This window comes from Ranitomeya variabilis, chromosome 4 (genome assembly GCF_051348905.1).
Source record: "Ranitomeya variabilis isolate aRanVar5 chromosome 4, aRanVar5.hap1, whole genome shotgun sequence".
Lineage (NCBI taxonomy): Eukaryota > Metazoa > Chordata > Amphibia > Anura > Dendrobatidae > Ranitomeya > Ranitomeya variabilis.
This window is the reverse complement of record NC_135235.1, coordinates 622,234,213-622,254,624: the sequence shown is the minus strand read 5'-3', so window position 1 is coordinate 622,254,624 and position 20,412 is coordinate 622,234,213. Positions and strand designations below refer to the sequence as shown.

General features: G+C 41.5%; 2 protein-coding genes across 9 annotated transcripts in view; both read left to right on the top strand.

The window, feature by feature from the left end:
• LOC143766102 (coilin-like) overlaps window positions 1-20,412 on the top strand; it is a 946,917-nt gene that overhangs the window by 424,220 nt on the left and 502,285 nt on the right. The window lies entirely within an intron of this gene.
• The window catches only part of LOC143766100 (uncharacterized), a 55,785-nt gene that overhangs the window by 32,087 nt on the left and 3,286 nt on the right, over window positions 1-20,412 (top strand). For 2 of the 8 annotated variants that reach the window (XM_077253495.1, XM_077253496.1), the window contains 4 exons: window positions 17,353-17,457; window positions 17,754-17,807; window positions 18,560-18,868; window positions 19,139-19,399. In XM_077253495.1, coding sequence (XP_077109610.1) covers window positions 17,385-17,457; window positions 17,754-17,807; window positions 18,560-18,868; window positions 19,139-19,399 — 697 coding nt within the window. In that variant the 5' untranslated portion in view covers window positions 17,353-17,384. Of the gene's footprint in view, window positions 1-4,068; window positions 4,089-7,219; window positions 7,292-12,781; window positions 12,834-17,352; window positions 17,458-17,753; window positions 17,808-18,559; window positions 18,869-19,138; window positions 19,400-20,412 lie in introns of those variants that run through there. The other 6 variants (XM_077253498.1, XM_077253500.1, XM_077253497.1 and 3 more) reach the window with 5 other exon arrangements.

Genomic DNA, 20,412 nt, shown 5'->3' with positions numbered 1-20,412 from the left:
GGCTGTGGGCGGCTGTGCTGGGTGCGGCGGCTGTGGTCGGCTGTGCTGGGTGCGGCGGCTGTGCGTGGCTGTGGTCGGCTGTGCTGGGTGCGGCGGCTGTGCGTGGCTATGGGTGGCTGTGCGTGGCTGTGGGCAGCTGTGCTGGGTGCGGCGGCTGTGCGTGGCTGTGGGCGCCTGTGCGTGGCTGTGGGCGGCTATGGTCGGCTGTGCTGGGTGCGGCGGCTGTGCGTTGCTGTGGGCGGCTGTGCGTGGCTGTGCTGGGCGCGGCGGCTGTGCTGGGTGCGGCCATTTTCTTGGTCCTGCTCCCGGAGTCGGCGCCTGCGCAGTCCGCGCTTTCCGGCGCCATTTTCTTGAAGACACTGCAATGTGTCTTCAAGAAAATGGCGCCGGAAAGCGCGGACTGCGCAGGCGCCGATTCCGGGAGCAGGGGGACAGTCACGGCCCGGAAGCGCGTCGGTGGAACGGGTCAGGTAAGTATACTCACCCTCCGCCTCCTGGCTCGTCCCTGCTTGTCCGGTGGAGATCGCGGTGTGCGTTCAGCTCTTACGCATACCGCGATCTCCTGGGAGCGTCGCTCTGTGCGGTCCAGACTGCGCCGGCGCTTGCGCAGTCTATAGAGGCTTCGGACAGAGTGACGCTCCCAGCGTTATATTATAGATATGTGTGATACCCCTTCTGACTCGTTATGCATGTGATTTTTCCTGAAGAAGTAGCTTATTACTTTGAAACGAGTCAAGATAAACCATCATTTTCCTTTTCTACACTGGGATATATGTGTTAATCCTGTGCTTCTTACCTATTGATATTATAAAGAATTAGCACATGCGTATCATGAAGCTCCTGGACCCACCTCAGTGCAGAATCTGTAATGGTGCCCTCAAACCAACGAGTGCACAGGCTATCCTGGTGATGGATACACCTTACTAAATATCTGACAGATCTTCTTAGAAAAAGTAAGTGTGGTCAAGGATGAGAAATGTGAGAGGTGGTAAATACAATAGCAAAGTGAAGCAAGATCAAGGCATAAAGAATGATTATTAATATGACTGGTGCCAAGTTGCCAACACCTTAAGTAAATATCCTGCAGGTTTTCGAAGAAAAGATGAGCACGGGCTGGAAGGTGGCACTGAGTAATAAGAAGATTTATTCTTAGCACCAGCTTTATCTCTATTAGAAATAATTAGAGAAGGTGGAGATCCAGTGCAGAGTCTGTGAAGGGGCCCTCAAGGTCCTATGTACACGGTGTGATTAACTTAGGGCCCCTTCACACTGTGCAATCAAAGTCTGAACGAGCGTTCGATTTGTGACGTTTATCCGTCCTCGTTCCGAGGTTGCAAAGTGTGACATGGCGTTACGATTTGCGACGCAGCCCAGCATCGTACGATGTGAAAGAAAGAGCAGAACTTTCTTTCGTCGTAAATGTCCCGCTGTGGCGGTCGAAATCGTAGTATGTGACGGCGGTCATACGAGCTCGTAATGCGACTACGTGGGTTGGGCTTCCGCATACCTGTCTCCTGATTGGGCGTGACGTTTTAGCACGCCCATGCTGGTAATACGTCACGCTCGGAGTCGTAGGACTATGGCGGTGTGAAGGGTAGCGTACGATTGCGACGCGTGACGTTCACATCGCAACTACGTCAGAAAAAGCGTTAACATCGTAGAGTGTGACCGCTGGCTACGAGCTCGTACTGCGATGTCGAATATGACGCAAATGCGTCGTAATCGTAGCAGAATCGACCAGTGTGAAGGTACCCTTACATGACTCAGATAAACTGTATGAAAATCTAGAGACTATAATGATGACAACAAGCCTTTACTAGATATTTGATGGATCTTCCAAGAAAAGGTAGGAACTGGCAGAATCGAGATATTGTGACAGGTGGTAACTAGTGGAAATTGCCTGAGGAGGTGATGATGGCGAACTTAGTCGAGGGGTTCAAGAGAGGTCTGGATGTCTTCCTGGAGCAGAACAACATTGTATCTTACAGTGATTAGGATCTCTAGAAGGACGTAGATCTGGGGATTTATTCTGATGGAATATAGGCTGAACTGGATGGACAAATGTCTTTTTTCGGCCTTGGTAACTATGTTACTATGAAATATAGGAGCACCAAGAAACAGGTTCAATGCATTAGGGATAGAATAATGGTTACATGCTTTCTGACTTTTAGAAGAAACCAGTCCATATCACAGAATCTAAAAGCGCCCTGCCAGGAATTGTGGTTGGCTACAGACCCAACATGCCTATTCTCTTCCCCTCCATGTGTATTCCCCCCATCCCTTACATATTCTTTACACTTCAAAACCTCAGTCCTGGCCCCCTGAGAAGCCAGGACACAAAAAAACATCTAGAATATCTTATTTTCTGAAGGTTTCATCGGAGTCTGGGAGATTTGCCAATTCTTCTAGAATTTAAAGAAGTGTACCTTTTTTAGGAGCCTCCCAGAAATTTCAAGAGAATTGGCAAGTAGGCATATAACAGATGCCAGGTGGATAGTTGGAACTATTTAAAACCTATAATCGGTTTGTCTTTAGGTGAATCTCAAAGTTCCTGGGGCCTCGTGAAAGATCTGTTCCACCTACCTTGTGCATTTTATTATACTGGCATCTTGTTTTATGGCAAAGGGGCCATTTGACCACAGCAGAAGCAAATTATGCCAACTGTTAACTCCAGCTACAGCAAATGGTAATAAGGAATGAATTGGCAAATGGCAATAAATGGCCAAATCTCCTGGGAATCTCCTCTTACCTGGCAGCATCTGTGGCTCTTCTTTTTATGAACTGGTGCAACGTCAAATGTGCGTCATGTCCCAACAATGAGGTCACGCTAGACTAGATAACCAAAAGACGAGCTAAGGATGCCATCACGTAATAGCTCCCTTTTGACAGCCACAGATCGCTGCAAATTGATTCGCACCATCGCTAACTCTTGGACTTAATTATATGAACATGGGTTGGACCTAAATATTAGCAATTTACCAGCTGCTAAAAATTGACAATACATGGAAACTCAATGTGAGACGGAAAATTAACAGTAGTCATTAATTTGCAAAACCCTAGATCCTACCAAAAGGTTTAGCTGAAGACAAGGGCATACTTGGTGCCAGGGTACAAAGATATCCAAGTCCTGGTATATAGAAAGGTTGTTAGGTCGAAAATTAAACCCTTATCAATCGGCTACCAATGTGCTATTACATAGATGTGTTCTTGATTACAGTTTTTCGAGGCACAGGTAGCGCCAACTAATAAGTCGTTTTTTTTACTTGGCACCTTCTGTATCTTTGTGATAAGAATCCGTAGAGGAGTAATTGGGATGTGCGATAGTAGACATCCCAAGTATTATAGATTCAGTCCATGAGACAAGAGTCAGACGGCACTAGAAGCGTGCAAAATTTCTCAGTCTTGAGTAGATTAACCACTGTTGTGCAGGGAACACGAGCTGATTGGGTATATGGTGCTCAGCATAGAATAATAGACTAGATATTCATATAAAGTAAAAGAAAAATGCGGCACTCACCCTTTAGTTGCTGTGCTTGCGTGTTCTTTATTGGATGAGGAAAAAATTAATCACAAACGTCCATTAGGACTACAGATGAGCGAGAGGGTGCGGGAGTGTGGACGACGGCCGTTTCGCACCAAATGTGCCAAATGTGGACCCGTCGAAGCACATTTGGTGCGAAACGGCCGTCGTCCACACTCCCGCACCCTCTCGCTCATCTGTAGTCCTAATGGACGTTTGTGATTAATTTTTTCCTCATCCAATAAAGAACACGCAAGCACAGCAACTAAAGGGTGAGTGCCGCATTTTTCTTTTACTTTATATGAATACCAAGTATTATAGATACACATTTTATATTGGTGTTCCTTGAGTTTTAAGTTTCTTTATTTTTGTAAAAGTGGATAATGTATGACAGTTTATGTATCTAGTAATGTATCCCATAAGGATGCAACTGTAAACCTGTACAATAGGTGACACATTAATGGAGGCAATGTCATAACAAGGAGATATAAATAAGCATATGACTGGGACGTAGTGAAAGTCTAAACAGGTTGTGCAGGAGGTGACCTGACACATGCACTCCCATAAGGTGAGACAATAAGTGAAAAGCTTACTCAGGCATACAGCGAGGTAATAAATCACAGTATGTAAATAAATAACACAAAGTACTTTCCTCTTCGCTATCTTTCCCTATCGGAATGTTCAGTTGCTGGAGTCAGCTTTTTCTTTTATTATGTTGTCTATGAGAATGACCCGACTGATACCAGCACAAAGGGGAACAAAAGTATGGGTTTGCAGTTTGGTTTGTTAAATTGCAATTAGTAAGAAATGCCTTTTCTATTTTACTTTTCATTCACTCACAAACAATACTTGTGAAGATATAATGTAGGTAACAGGTCTAATTTTTAGTTGTTTAGTCTATTAACTCTCTTTTTAACCTTTTCCCTCAGCGGCTAATTTCACTTTTGTTTTTTCTTTTTCTACCATATAATGTACTGGAAATCAGGGAAAAAAGTGAGATGAAACAATGGAAAAAAAAAGAGTTTCGCCATTGTTTCATGGGCTTTACTTTCACTTTTCAGTAAAAAGTATAAAGTGTGATCATTTTTATTTAAGTGTTGAAAAAAAAAAGTATATATAAAAAAAAACAAAAAAAACAGGTTTGTGTTACCAACTTCTAAGACCCACAAATTTGTTTTTGCTGACTGAGCTGTGCGGGCTTTTTTTTAGCATGTGTCAGCTGTAATTTTTATTGGCACAGTTTAAAAATACCGTCCATATTTTTTTTTGAGGCGCTACAACCTAAAAAATAACAATTTTGTTGTTTTCAATTTTTTCTTTACTTAAATAATTTAATATTTTGAAACATTGGACTTTTAAAGGGAATCTGTCAGTAGGGTTTTGCTGTTTTATCTGAGAGCATCATAATGTAGGGACAGATACCCTGATTCAAGTGATCTGTCACTTACTGGGCTGCTTGGTGGAGTTTTGATAGAATCCCAGTTTTCTCTGCTACAGATCTAGCAGCACTCTGAATGCTGAGCTCTGTATAACCCCACCCACACCACTGATTGGCAGCTTTCTGTGTACGCTGTGCATAGGCAGACAACTGAGAATCAATTGTGAGGGTGAGGTTACACAGAGCAGGGGACAATATGGTACAAGACAACTGTGATAATCTCCTGCTGATAAAACACTGATTTTATTGAACCTACAGTAAGCAGCTTTTTATATGAAACATCACTGGAATCAGGGTCTCTGTCCCTACATCATGCTGTTCTCTTTACATAGCAAAAGCCTGGTGATAGATTCAGTTTAGTGATGCAGCTATACTGAATATCCTCATTTTTTATTTATTCCTTTAATTTCTTTGTTTTTGGATGGGGAAAAGAGAAGTCATCCAAAAAAATTTTTTATATATATTTTGTATTTTTTACATTTCCCTTTATTTTTCTAGTCCCTAAAAGGACTGCATTTATTTATTCTACTATATACTGCAAAGTCTAAGTATACAAATAACAATCTCTTATTAAGCTCACAGCAATCGGCACATTATCACACGGCAGGTAGAATCTCATCGCAATACCTAAAGGTACCTTCACACGAAACGACTTTACAACGAGAACGACAACGATCCGTGACGTTGCAGCGTCCTGGATAGCGATCTCGTTGTGTTTGACACGCAGCAGCGATCTGGATCCTGCTGTGATATCGCTGGTCGGAGCTAGAAGTCCAGAACTTTATTTGGTCGTCAGATCAGCGTGTATCGTCGTGTTTGACAGCAAAAGCAACGATGCCAGCAATGTTAAACATGGAGCTAACGACCTTTGAGAACGATAAGTGCGTCACCGCTACGTCACAGGATCGCTCCTGCATCGTTCTGGAGCTGCTGTGTTTGACGTCTCTACAGCGACCTAAACAGCAACGCTGCAGCGATCGGCTCGTTGTCGTTCTCGTTGTAGAGTCGTTTCGTGTGAAGGTACCTTTAATGTTAAGTCTGTGTGAAGAGGAAGCGCAGTAATTTGCATTTTATTTTCTCCCCTCCCCCACAAACATGACAATCTGCCCCAACAACAAAACTTGTCAGACAGCATCGGACTAATCTGTTTCTACAACTCCATGGTGCAAATTAGTGGAAACCTAAAAACATTTACCGTACATCCTCATGATAGATAGATAGATAGATAGATAGATAGATAGATAGATAGATAGATAGATAGATAGATATGGGATAGATAGATAGATAGATAGATAGATAGATAGATAGATAGATAGATAGATACATAGATATGGGATAGATAGATAGATATGGGAGATAGATAGATAGATAGATAGATAGATAGATAGATAGATAGATAGATAGATAGATAGATAGATAGATATGGGATAGATAGATGGATGGATAGATAGATAGATAGATAGATAGATAGATAGATAGATAGATAGATAGATAGATATGGGATAGATAGATGGATAGATAGATGGATAGATAGATAGATAGATAGATAGATAGATAGATAGATAGATAGATAGATAGATAGATATGGGATAGATAGATAGATAGATAGATAGATAGATAATAGATAGATAGATAGATAGATAGATAGATAGATATGGGATAGATAGATAGATAGATAGATAGATAGATAGATAGATAGATAGATAGATATGGGATAGATAAATAGATAGATAGATAGATAGATAGATAGATATGGGATAGATAGATAGATAGATAGATAGATAGATAGATAGATAGATAGATAGATATGGGATAGATAGATAGATAGATAGATAGATAGATAGATAGATAGATAGATAGATATGGGATAGATAGATAGATAGATATGGGATAGATAGATAGATAGATATGGGATAGATAGATAGATAGATAGATAGATAGATAGATAGATAGATAGATAGATAGATAGATAGATAGATAGATAGATATTGGATAGATAGATAGATAGATAGATAGATAGATAGATAGATAGATAGATAGATAGATAGATAGCACCTATTCACATTGTATGGAGGTGCTGGTCAGGTTTTTTTGTCTGTAGTTTACTATTGGAGGTGGTGACTGCCTCCTTTTCTGACTCTGCACTCCTCCCATTAGCCCAAGGGTGCCTTTAATTGGTCTTGGTTTCTACCTGCCCATTTAAAATGTAGGCCTATAGCCCAGGAGAGGCATGTTTCATAAGTAGTTAGTTACCCATCAGACGGAGGTCACCTTGCCATGGTTGATGGGCACACATGAATTGGCCAATTTATGCGCTAAGAACCTTTATTTTTGTAAGTACATTTTATTAAGCAACAATACATTTCAGATATCATGTCTTCAGTGTTTGCATATACTTTGGCCTTTATAGAGTGCTGCTGTGCTCTCTTTTTGTAGATAGATAGATATGAGATAGATAATGAGATATTGTATTGACACAGTTTTTACTCTAGACATTATACAATGTTACTCTATGTGGAGGATGATTATTGCCTTTTCAGCACATAATATTTTATGGCTATACTCTCTTTACTATCCAAAGTCCTTGAACCCTACACCGAATAGTAATAATAGAATAATATGTGCCTTCCATTGACAATCTCAAAACCCATATACACTTTAGACTAAAGTAAAGTAAGGGTACCTTCACACTGGTCGATTCTGCTACGATTACGACGCATTTGCGTCATATTCGACATCGCAGTACGAGCTCGTAGCCAGCGGTCACACTCTACGATGTTAACGCTTTTTCTGACGTAGTTGCGATGTGAACGTCACGCGTCGCAATCGTACGCTACCCTTCACACCGCCATAGTCCTACGACTCCGAGCGTGACGTATTACCAGCATGGGCGTGCTAAAACGTCACGCCCAATCAGGAGACAGGTATGCGGAAGCCCAACCCACGTAGTCGCATTACGAGCTCGTATGACCGCCGTCACATACTACGATTTCGACCGCCACAGCGGGACATTTACGACGAAAGAAAGTTCTGCTCTTTCTTTCACATCGTACGATGCTGGGCTGCGTCGCAAATCGTAACGCCATGTCACACTTTGCAACCTCGGAACGAGGACGGATAAACGTCACAAATCGAACGCTCGTTCAGACTTTGATTGCACAGTGTGAAGGGGCCCTAAGCTCATGCCATTGTTATCAGTGGGTCCAGGCTACTTTATTCTACTGTAAAGTGTACAGGGGCGTCCACTCTCCCCCAACAGATATCAAAGGAGAGACTTCTCCAGCCTGTTGGATTTTCAAAAGCTATGGTAATTCTTTTGTTCTCTGGGCAATTAGCCACTGCCATAAAGAACAAAGAAGCCCAGCATTTCTGTGTATGGGGGACTTCAGAGAGAAATCTGTTTTGTTGACCGTTGTCATGATTAAGGGCTTCACTACCATGGCATTTTAACTAACCAGCTGGAGTGTTTTCTATTCACACCAATAAAGAAGAGTTTCTGGATTCTCCTGGAGCTGGATTTTCTTTCCTTACAATTATTTTCATCCAAAGCACAGAGGCTTCTTTTGCTCCAGATCTTCAAATAGTGCATGCAAGTGAGCTGGATTATTATTATTATTATTATAGCGCCATTTATTCCATGGCGCTTTACATGTGAGGAGGGTTATACATAATAAAAACAAGTACAATAATCTTGAACAATACAAGTCATAACTGGTACAGGAGGAGAGAGGACCCTGCCCGCGAGGGCTCACAATCTACAAGGCATGGATGAGGATACAGTAGGTGAGGATAGAGCTGGTCGTGCAGCGGTTTGGTAGATCAGTGGTTACTGCAGGTTGCAAGCTTGTCAGAAGAGGTGAGTCTTCAGGTTCTTTTTGAAGGTTTCGATGGTAGACAAGAGTCTGATGTGTTGTGGTAGAGAGTTCCAGAGTAGGGGTGATGCGCGAGAGAAATCTTGTATGCGATTGTGGGAAGAGGACATAAGAGGGGAGTAGAGAAGGAGATCTTGTGAGGATCGGAGGTTGCGCGCAGGAAAGTACCGGGAGACGAGGTCACAGATGTTTGGAGGAGACAGGTTGTGGATGGCTTTGTATGTCATGGTTAGGCTTTTGTACTGGAGTCTCTGGGTAATCGGGAGCCAGTGCAGGGATTGACAGAGGGCGAGGCCGGGGAATAGTGGGGGGACAGGTGAATTAGTCGGGCAGGTGAGTTTAGAATAGATTGGAGGGGTGCAAGAGTGTTAGTGGGGAGGCCACAGAAAAGGAGGTTACAGTAGTCGAGGCGGGAGAACTGAACCTTGCGGGACTCTGACAGATAGGGGGTGAGGTTAGGAAGTGGTGTATGAGTGGGAGATGCTGAATGTCCGGTCAGTTAGGTATGACAAGATCCAGGATAGGGCCAAGTCTGTGATGCCAAGGGATGAGAGTGTCCGCAGCAACAGGGAATGGTCCACCGGGTCAGAGGCAGAGGACAGGTCCAGGAGGAGGAGGATAGAGTAGTGTCGCTTGCTCTTGGCAGTTAATAGGTCATTTGTGACCTTAGTTAGGGCAGTTTCAGTGGAGTGGTGTGACCAGAAGCCTGATTGTAAGCAGCCGAAGAGAGAGCAGGAAGATAGATGGGAGGACAGTTCAAGATGGACGTGTTGTTCCAGTAGTTTTGAGGCATAGGGGAGAAGTGATATAGGGCGATAGCTAGATACAGAGGATGGGTCAAGAGAGTGCTTTTTGAGCATAGGTGTGATTGAGGCATGTTTAAAGCTTGAGGCGAAAACACCAGTTGTTAGTGATAGGTTAAAGAGATGGGTTTAGGGTTGGGATGAAGACTGTGGCGAGGTTTGGGATGAAGTGGGAAGGGATCGGGTCAAGTGCACAGGTGGTGAGATGCAATCTTGAGAGTAGAATGGAGAGTCGATCTTTTGTAATGGTGGAAAAGTTGATTTTGGAGGTGGAGGGCTGGGTAGTTGGGAGGAAGGGCTCTGAGGGTTGTCGACTAAAACTGTCTCTGATGTTCTCAATCTTCTGCTTGAAAAATGAGGCAAAGTCTTCAGCTGAGATGAGTGGGGAGGGAGGAGGTGCTGGGGGATGGAGGAGAGAATTGAAGGTGTTGAATAACTGTTTAGGGTTGTGAGACAGGGAGGATATGAGAGATGAGAAGTAGGTTTGTTTTGCTGTCACGAGTGTGGTCTTGAAAGTAGTGAGGGACTGTTTGAATGCGATGAAGTGATCGTTGGAGTTGGATCTTTTCCATCTGCGCTCAGCAGCCCTGGAAGCTCGCCTCAGTTCTTTGGTCAGGCTGGTGTGCCAGGGCTGTCTGTTGATTTTGTGAGCTTTGGTATGTGTGAGAGGGGCAAGAGATTCCAAAGCTACAGCTATTGTGGTGTTATATAGAGCGGATTCTATATTTCCCTCTATGATACTGCTCCTATGTACAACAATATAACTACTAATATAATACTGTCCCAATGTACAAGAATATAACTACTATTATACTGCTCTCTATGCACAAGAATATAACTACTGCAATACTGCCCCTATGTACAAGAATATAACTACTGCAATACTGTCCTTATGTACAATAATATAACTACTATAATACTGTCTCCTATGTACAAGAATGTATCTACTATACTACTGCTCTTTTGTAGAAGAATATAACTACTATAATACTGTCTCTATGTACAAGACTATAACTACTATAATACTGCCCCTATATACAAGAATATAACTACTATGATACTGCCCTATGTACAAGAATACACCTACTATAATACTATACTATGTACAAGAATATAACTGCTCCTATGTACAAGAATATAACTACTATAATACTGCTCCTATGTACAAGAATATAACTACTATAATACTGCCCCTATGTACAAGAATATAACTATTATAATACTGCCTCCTATGTACAAGAATATAACTACTATAATACTGTCTTCTATGTACAAGAATATAACTACTATAATACTGGTCCTATATACAAGAATATAATTATAATATTTGTTTGCTAAAGATTAGGAGTTGGCCCCATGTAACAGAATATACTATAACTATTATAATTTTACCATCAATATGCAAGATTATAACTACCATAACACCGCTGTAGTAAAGCCAGGTAGGCTAAGGTTATATCCTAACTCTACAGGCTCTGTTTATTTGCACTTAGCTTACTCTGAATATAACAAGGCAAGGTGATCACCTTAGTCAGTCAGTTGGTTCAGTTGACCAGAGTGGATTTGTGTTGGAGCTGAAGAGAGAAACAAGCCAGAATGTCTCTAAAATGAGACTCTACAGGATGTTTGTGTCAAACTGCAAATATCAGAGGTTGCTATGGACAATAGCTGTTTTGTTTGCCCAGATTGGGACTAGCTCAGCCATGTATGAGTAGTCAGGGTCTGTGTTGTTTAGTTAGTGCCTGGACAAGGCTATGGATTTATGTTTATGGCTTTGTGTGGTACTGTGCAACCAGTGAAAAATAAACATCACATTGTTCTGATACAACAATCCAGTGCCTACGTGAACGCTAACTACTGCCAACTGAGCTGGTCAAACACTATACTTCCCTATGCCGTATGTTACAAGAGTATAATATAATACTGCTCCCTATGTACAAGAATATAACTACTGTAATACTGTCCCCTATATACAAGAATATAACTATTATAATACTGCTCCTATGTACAATAACATAACTACTATAATACTATCTCTACGTACAAGAATATAACTAATATAATACTGTCCAATAAGTACAGGAATATAACAACTATAATACTGCCCCTATGTACAAGAATGTATCTACTATAATATTGCCCCATATGTACAAGAATATAACTACTATTATACTGAACTTGAAAGAAATAAGTCCAGCTCTGTATGTCCATAAAATCCATTTTCTTTTAATCCATAGCTTCAAATAAAAACAATTCATAGTCCAGACATTAAAATCATACGCGTTTCAATGCAAGAACGTGCATCTTAATCATTGATGATCATTTATGATCAGCATTAATATTTTTTAAGGAGTGAAAGTGGCCTTGCTTTTGAACTACAGGAAAAAGAAATTTCGGACAGGTCCATATTCTTTCTGGACATCTTTGAGACAGCAAACAAAGGGAATTAAGAAGCAATAAGACATTTAAAGGGATTGACAGGAACTAGGTTCTCCAAGCTTTCTTTTGGGTTAGTCAAAACATTCTTCAGTCATGATGTCCAGCCTGTCGTGTTTGGGAAAGGTAAGAGGAGTCAAACCAGTTGCTGCTTAACAAATCTGGTCCAAAGATGGTTTAGTAGATTCAGATTAGAAAATTCAAGTGGAACACATAGAATAGACCTTAATCAGAAGAACAGAATATGAGCCTCATAAGCCAATGTAAGTTTGCTGGATTTTTTTTTATTGGGACCAATGTAGTGAAGGAATAGACTAGAGCATTTGTTTTTCTGAAACTGGCCACCTTCTCCGGGAATATAAGTACTACTTTCTTCACATCCACAGGATGCTCATCCTGATCTTGGGGGTCAGAGCAATCTGAATAAAGAACTGGAAAAAAATCCTGATCCAAAGAAAGATAAGAAGGCACTTTTGGCAAGAATGAAGTCATGGTTTGTCACACCAGATGAATAAGAACTTTAAAATCTCTAAAATAAGGGGTTATACATACTAGGGCTTGCAACTCACGCATCTCGTTGAGATGATTTCCACCAAAAATACTGCCTTCCAAGACACATATTTTAAGCCAACATCTTCCAAAGTTTAAAATAGAGTCAGGAGAAGCTGTTTGAGAACTATTGATAAATTCTACAAAGGAGCTGGAGGATGAACAGACAAAGTTATGAATGGATTTAAAAAGTTTTCCTGACCATACAGTTAAAGGTAACATTTCCTGGAAATGCTGAGAAAATTGCAAAAAAAATGTTAACTTCAATAGTATTATATTTAAGTCCAGTATTAAGTCCTTCTTTACATAATAATGACATTTTCTTGCCAGAACATCAGGCAGAAACGATCCCTTGAATTCTTATACTTAAGTGGCAGAGGAATGATGATCAGCAAATATGGTGGAATTGCTTCTTCTGAGAAGCCTAGGTTGATTAAATTCCTCCTTTCATTTTCCAGACTGTGATCCAAAGATGAACTATGCCTGCATGAAGCAAATTATTTTGTATTAGTTTATCTGGCTGGACCACCACCGATATTTCCCTTCAAAAAAGCTAATAAAGGAAACCAAACCCTAAATGGTCAAAAAGGAGCACCCATGAGGGCTTTTGTGATTTCCTTCTTGATTTTATGCAGAATCTATAGAATGAGGATTCAGAGAAATGGAGGAAACAGATAAATTAACTGGTTTGTCCGATTGATGGTTAGACCGCCTAGGGCTATAGGATTATCCAATTTTTAGAGAGAACAACAACTTGGGAGGTTGACTGCTGTTTGGTTGCAAAACAATCCATGGAAGGAGTACTCATCTTGGATGTGATTAAAAAGGAGATCTTATTTTTCAGGGTCCGCTCTCTTAGTTTGATGACATTCCAATGGAGCGCCCCCAGACGCAGGGCCGCGGGGTACTCGGTACCGGGCTTCTCTGTCTCAGTTCTGGGGTTGTCACGGTGGCTAGACCCGGTCCGTGACCCTGCTAAGGGGCATCCAATGAAAGATGTGATGGTGATGCGTGGTGCAAGTCGCAGTGAATAATGAGGACACAGGGTTGCAGTCTTTTTGCCTCTTTACTGAAGGCTTCAGGATCCTCAATCCAGAGCACTGCTAACAGGGCTGGCTGAGACCGGCCGGTCCGAAGGCACATCCAGAGTTTCCTTTGCAGGTGGAAATCAGTGCCTACCTTCTAGCGCCTGTGTGTTGTTGTACCTCCCTGCTGAGCACCACGGGATAGTCCTCACAACTGTTGTGTCTGTTTCTGATGTTCTTCTCTCACAACTCGTATCTATTCTGATGTTCTTTCTCCGTCCCCCAGATGATATGGATAGGACGCACCTGTATGACGGGTAGGCCTGGAGTTCTTCAGGGACCTTAGCGACGCCCCTCTCCCACAATTGCCCCCTATGTCTGCTTAGGTGATTTAGGTGAGACAGCCAACCTAAAATTAACTGTCCTGCCGCTGTTTGAAGTAATGCTTGGAGCCTAATACTTCCTCGGCGTTCCTGCCACCGGCTACGCGCCTCAGTAGGATGTTGCCTCGATCTTACGGCACAACTCCTACTGGCTTTATCTCCTTTTTGCTGTGATCTCGTTTCTCACTTCTCCACAATAAACTTCTCTTCGTTTCCTTTCTTAGGATGCCGCCGCAACGGGTGCAGGCGTGGCTCCGTAACGTTCTGTTCTGTTTGCTAGGCCACTGTCAGGATCCCACCCCTGACAGAGACCCCCCTGAATCTTCCCCTGCAACACCCTCTGCCACAGGATGTTGCCTGGATCCAACCCAGTCAGCTTCTGACTAACTTCTTATCCAGCCCCCAGTTTTACCAGATTGTGAGGAGTGGCCTAGTACATAGAACCCTTTGCTCCCCCTGGTGGCCACAGTGTGAAATGTAGTGTGTGACTGTGATACCTGGTCAGGTGAACTCCTTAAGTGCCATCAGACGTACCATCACTCCCCTTAGCAGCAGAGCGTCAGTACTGCAACGACCATGACTCTGGGGCGCTGCACCAACTCAACCAGTCCTCTCTCATATTGGAAGATTAATTTGATATGGTCTGCTTTTAGAAGGATTAGATTCTTCTGTACTCAAGATAGTAATATAGCACATTCCTTAGCTAGTGTTTTGTTCCTTGTTCCCTCCTTGCTTGTTCAGGTAGAAGGAGGCAGATAGATAGATTGTCCATTTATACTAGGACCCTCCTGTAAAGAAGATCCTAAAAGTGATGCAAGCCTGCCTGATTGCTCCAAGGATTTTGAGATGTGAGTAGATGGATAGATCTTGTTTCTATTTCTGCTACACCCATTTGGTACCTACATGGGCACTCCAACCTCAGTTTGACTCATACTTTTTGAAGATTACTGGAGTTGGGGACTGAAGAAGCTGAACCTTGAAATCTAGCCTTAGCCACCATGTAAGATCTTGGATCATCTCATAATGGGAACACATTATGAAATCGAATCCAAGCCAAGAGGGTGTATAGACTGATGGAGAAAAATATGAATCTAAAGTTTCCTCAAGTGACAAATAAGAAAGAATTCTTCCAGCTCCTTGAATAAAAAATGAACGCTCCTTTATTTAGAAAATTATTAAAACTTGCATGTGAAAATCCGGGACATTAGATGACACATATGCAGACAGAGCGACGCATTTCGATCACAGCAGTTAGCTAAAGCAGAGGCCACCTTATAAAGGAACCCATTAATATCCATACATTGAGGAAGAATTTGCTATGTTGGTGAAGTATTAGCCTGTATAATGTGGTTTGATTATCAAGTATCTCATGCAAGATATCTTGGGTCAAATAATAAAATACTATCTAAAAGCTAAAGTGATTAAAACCTACAATTACACATTAATCAATTTTCTTATGCTTAGAACAAGTTTCACAATAAACACAGCCGAAGAATAAATCCACCTATAAACATGTACTAATTGACATAAGCTGTATACAGACTTGGGTAAGTCTATATATACATTACATTACATCCTGTATTATACCCCAGAGCTGCACTCACTATTCTGCTGGTGCAGTCACTGTGTACATACATTACATTACTTATTCTCTACTGATCCTGAGTTACATCCTGTATTATACTCCAGAGCTGCACTCACTATTCTGCTGGTGCAGTCACTGTGTACATACATTGCATTACTTATCCTGTACTGATCCTGAGTTACATCCTGTACTATACTCCAGAGCTGCACTCACTATTCTGCTGGTGCAGTCACTGTGTACATACATTACATTACTTATCCTGTACTGATCGTGAGTCACATCCTGTATTATACTCCAGAGCTGCACTCAATATTCTGCTGGTGCAGTCACTGTGTACATACATTACATTACTGATCCTGTACTGATCCTGAGTTACATCCCGTATTATACCCCAGAGCTGCACTCACTATTCTGCTGGTACAGTCACTGTGTACATACATTACATTACTTATGCTGTACTGATCCTGAGTTACATCCTGTATTATACTCCAGAGCTGCACTCACTATTCTGCTGGTGCAGTCACTGTGTACATACATTACATTACTTATCCTGTACTGATCCTGAGTTACATCCTGTATTATACTCCAGAGCTGCACTCACTATTCTGCTGGTGCAGTCACTGTGTACATACATTACATTACTTATCCTGTACTGATCCTGAGTTACATCCTGTATTATACTCCAGAGCTGCACTCACTATTCTGCTGGTGCAGTCACTGTGTACATACATTACATTACTTATCCTGTACTGATCCTGAGTTACATCCCTTATTATACTCCAGAGCTGCACTCACTATTCTGCTGGTAGATCTTAATCGATGGATAAGTGGATCATTCTATGAATCTATGAAAAATGTTATAACTCCCTTCTAAGAGTCAAGCTTCACTAATAAGTGATTGATATACTGTATGTGTAGACATGTTCAAAGTTACAATAACAAAATAGATCACTATGAAAATAGGTCATGTTTGTAGGGTCTTTGAAAGGCACATTCACACCAGGTTCTAACCTGCCTCACACACCTAATGATTGCGGTTAATTATTGCAGTTAGAGCCATGGCTTATAGCCTAAGATAGATAGAAATTGGTAAATAGGCAAGACATTCTTCTATATGGTACATTGTCATACAAACGCTGTGCCGTAAATGTCATCTATGGGACTCACATTTATCTGAATGAAGAGGTGGCCAGTGCCATGCATTATCTCAGTATGTCTGATATGTTCAGTCCCCCTATCAATTCCTTTTGTACCCTCTTGGGTATTTAGCCAAATCCCACTGGGCCCCCGTCTAAACCCAATGAGATTGAGCACTCGCCAAGGTTTGTCAGGTGATGATATTCTTTTATATTTACCCATTGTACAAGTCTCAGTTAGAGTTGGTGTAAATCGATTTGCACGTCCCAGTCCCTCGTCCACAAATGAGGTCAGTGGGCTCTGGACACCTCTTATCTGTCGGTCCATGGCTCTTCTTTTGATTACCCAGCCTGGCACAATATCACTTGTGCTTACTGCTGCAGCAATGATGTCTCACCAGGCCAGCTAATCAAAAGAAGTGTTGCCGATGTTTTCAGCTAAGAGGTTGTTCTTCTGCTCCCATCCTGTGGCCTCTGTCCTTTATCGTGACCAGTGGACTGGGACGTGCTAATAGAAATCACACCAACTCTACTCCCAGCCTATACGTTTTGTTCTGTGCAGCATCACTGAATGTTTTGTGGGTTTTTTTGTGTTCCCTTTTCAGTTCCTTGTCTACAAATCAAAAAAACATCTGGAATGTTTTGGGGTCAAACAAGGTCACTTCTGCTACTGATCATCATCATCATCCATGGAGTATCCTGCATTAGTCGTAAGTATGCTTCTGTGAAACAGTTATAGAAATGGCAGAGGTTGGAGTTGTATGTGGTGCCAGGTGTCTAAAGGAAACTAATTGTGTATCTGGTGCATAGCAGGACCAAGATATGGGCAATGATTGAGTTACAATATTATGGTAACGGTGCAAGTATGTGATAATATTAGACATGTTGGGTTCAGCTTTATTCATTTGAATGTGGCTAAACTGCATTACCGGATGGAGCCTGTGATGAACATAGGCACTGCTTCGAAAATTTAAAAAAAGGAACAGATTTTTCAATTTTTCAACAGGTCCTGAGACATTGCCAACCAGAACTCAACCCTATCATTGGGAGAAGTACAAATGTGAGTGGGACAAAGCTTTTTCATGTTTTGGTCATTGACGTACAGTGGACCCACCTATAGGGGGCACTAAAGAGATAGTTTTCATTCTTATTTTTCCAGAACGGAGAGAATCATGTTAGGTGGGCTGTGCTGTGGCAAATGAGGAACCTTGGAACTTCAGATAAGGGTTTTATTTGTACCAACGCGTTTCAGCACCAGACATTTCAATTTGGTTTTTGGACCTTGAAAAAGGCGCCAGTCCAGCACTGAAATGCATTGGTACTTATAAATACCTTATCTGAAGCGCCAAGGCTCCTCATTTCCCGCGGCTCAGCCCGCCTAAGGTGATTTTCTGCATTCTGGTAAATACACACCTGGAAGATATCGCCTCCAGCCTCAGGACGGCAGCAGCAGATATTCACGCCTAAACAAGTTTCTGACGTCTGTTATGTGGTGGCTCCTTAAAGGGAACCTAAATGTTGAAAATACCATGCACTTTACAAACATCAAATTTAGAAACTAGATGCACTGAAAATTTGATATATATATTGTGGGTACAGGTTTAGCAAAACTGGTCATAAATGTACTTGAATATCTGATTTTTCTGGGATTAGGACTCCAGTTGATGCTCAGTCACTGAGTAGGACCACCCACCGGGCTGCTCAGCTCTGTAATTTGCTGCCTGAAAAGAGGACTGCAATTTAAACAAGATGGATTATCATTCCTAACCATTAGGACATTAATGTTTCTCCTCCGTCTCCTTTTTTTCCCAGTTCTTGAAGCCAGTTGCAGTACAGGGAGTTGCTCTTGTGGGGAATCCGTAACCATCACTTGTAATGTGACACACAAACTTGGGAAAATCAGTTTGGAAGATAATAAGAGCTCTCCTATCCTTGAATGGGATTTGCTTACAAAGAAAGCTCAGACCACAGAAAATAGAACACTTTCTATTCTGTATACACAAGATAAAGTGATGGTGACCATCTCCAAAGTTCGGTTTTCTGATGTAAAGGAATATTGGCTGTTTCTGGATTCAGTTAACTCCAATTATCTCTACAAATTCATCAACATCAGTGTTTCTGGTAAGAATCCTATTTTTTTTTTTTACCTTACCCTCAAACTAAGAGGATCTTGTCTACCAGGACTTCATGCCCATTTAACAGGATATATTAGAAAGTGCTGCCCCCATAGAAAGACTGACAATGTCCATGAGCATTTTGTGAAAGTTTTTGAAAGTTGATAATTTTCTCAGAAAGAGGGAAAATGTGAAGCTTTCTCCCTTAACACCATTGGCACTACCCAAGTGCAAATTATCTATCATGTCGTTCATTTGTTTCCTTTTTCTCCCCAAGGTATATGTAATCCAGAGATTTCTAAAAACAACGATACAAATGAGGTTATATGTGAAGCAGAGAGTATGTCACCGAATGCAAACATGCACTGGATGGTTAATCATAGTCATGTGTACCAGCCGACCAAAAGAGAAAAACTTTCTGAACAAAAGTCACGGATTTCTCTGAACTTGACTGAGAACAAGGACATGGACATATGTTGTGTTGTTTCATACAATAAAGATGGTGTATATGAAGAAAAAAAGAAATGCTTAGGTGAAGGTGAGAAGACATAAGGAACTAGAGCCAGACATACATGCCATGTTTCCCTATGCGATATCTTCTGTTTATACCATACACTATGGTGACCAAGCAGTGCTAAATCCTCATAATAGCATTTATCTCCATATACAAAAAGGCACTGGGAGCGGCCTTTTCAACACGTCTTTTTAAAGCATTTGTACATTAAGAGGGTTTCTTCCAATTAGTTTGGCTTCACGTAGGCATCTTCTCATGGTTGGAGGGCACACAAGTAGCTGAAGATCTTCTTTGATCTCCCTCGAACTGATATTGGATGCTTCTTTGCCATTTTTGTGGTTCTATGATGTATGTGAATGATAGTATTTCTTTTCCTACCACATGTTTTGGGTTTTGTTTGCCATTTTAAACAACTGGAAATCTTTTAAGCTGAGCAGCCAAGAATTTTCTGCACTTCTTTATATGTTTTCCCCTCTCCAATCAACTTCTTGATCAAAGTTCTTTCTCCTTTGGTACAATGTCATGAACAACCCATTTTATTCACGGAACAAGGGCTAAAACCAGCAGGTACAACATTTTCAGCCCTTCTTCTTTAGATAAGGGCCATAATTGACACATGCTTCTTCACAGAAAGAATGACCTCAGTAATTGAACTCCACACTGCTCTTAATTAGAACACCCCCATTCATTAAATGTGTCAGTATAACCCAATAAGCAGTGTGCATGTCATAACTGTTGATTCTGTTAGTTGCCTATTACTCGCCTACATCTAGTCTTGAAGTTCTTCCCATGATGTATGATCTTTTCTGCCAAAAACAATAATTAAACTGTTATCACTGTGCCAACACACTCACATGTGTAACATATTAACCAGGGGAGAGGCAACAATTGCACACAGATTTCTGTTCAGACTAAGAAAGTCCCTAATCTGACCCTCATCTGTCCCTGCCTGACCACAGAGGTTGACACCCTAAGATTACAAAATGGTGTCCTTACTTAGTGTCAACTGACCCTGAGTATCCTTAAGTGCACCCTCT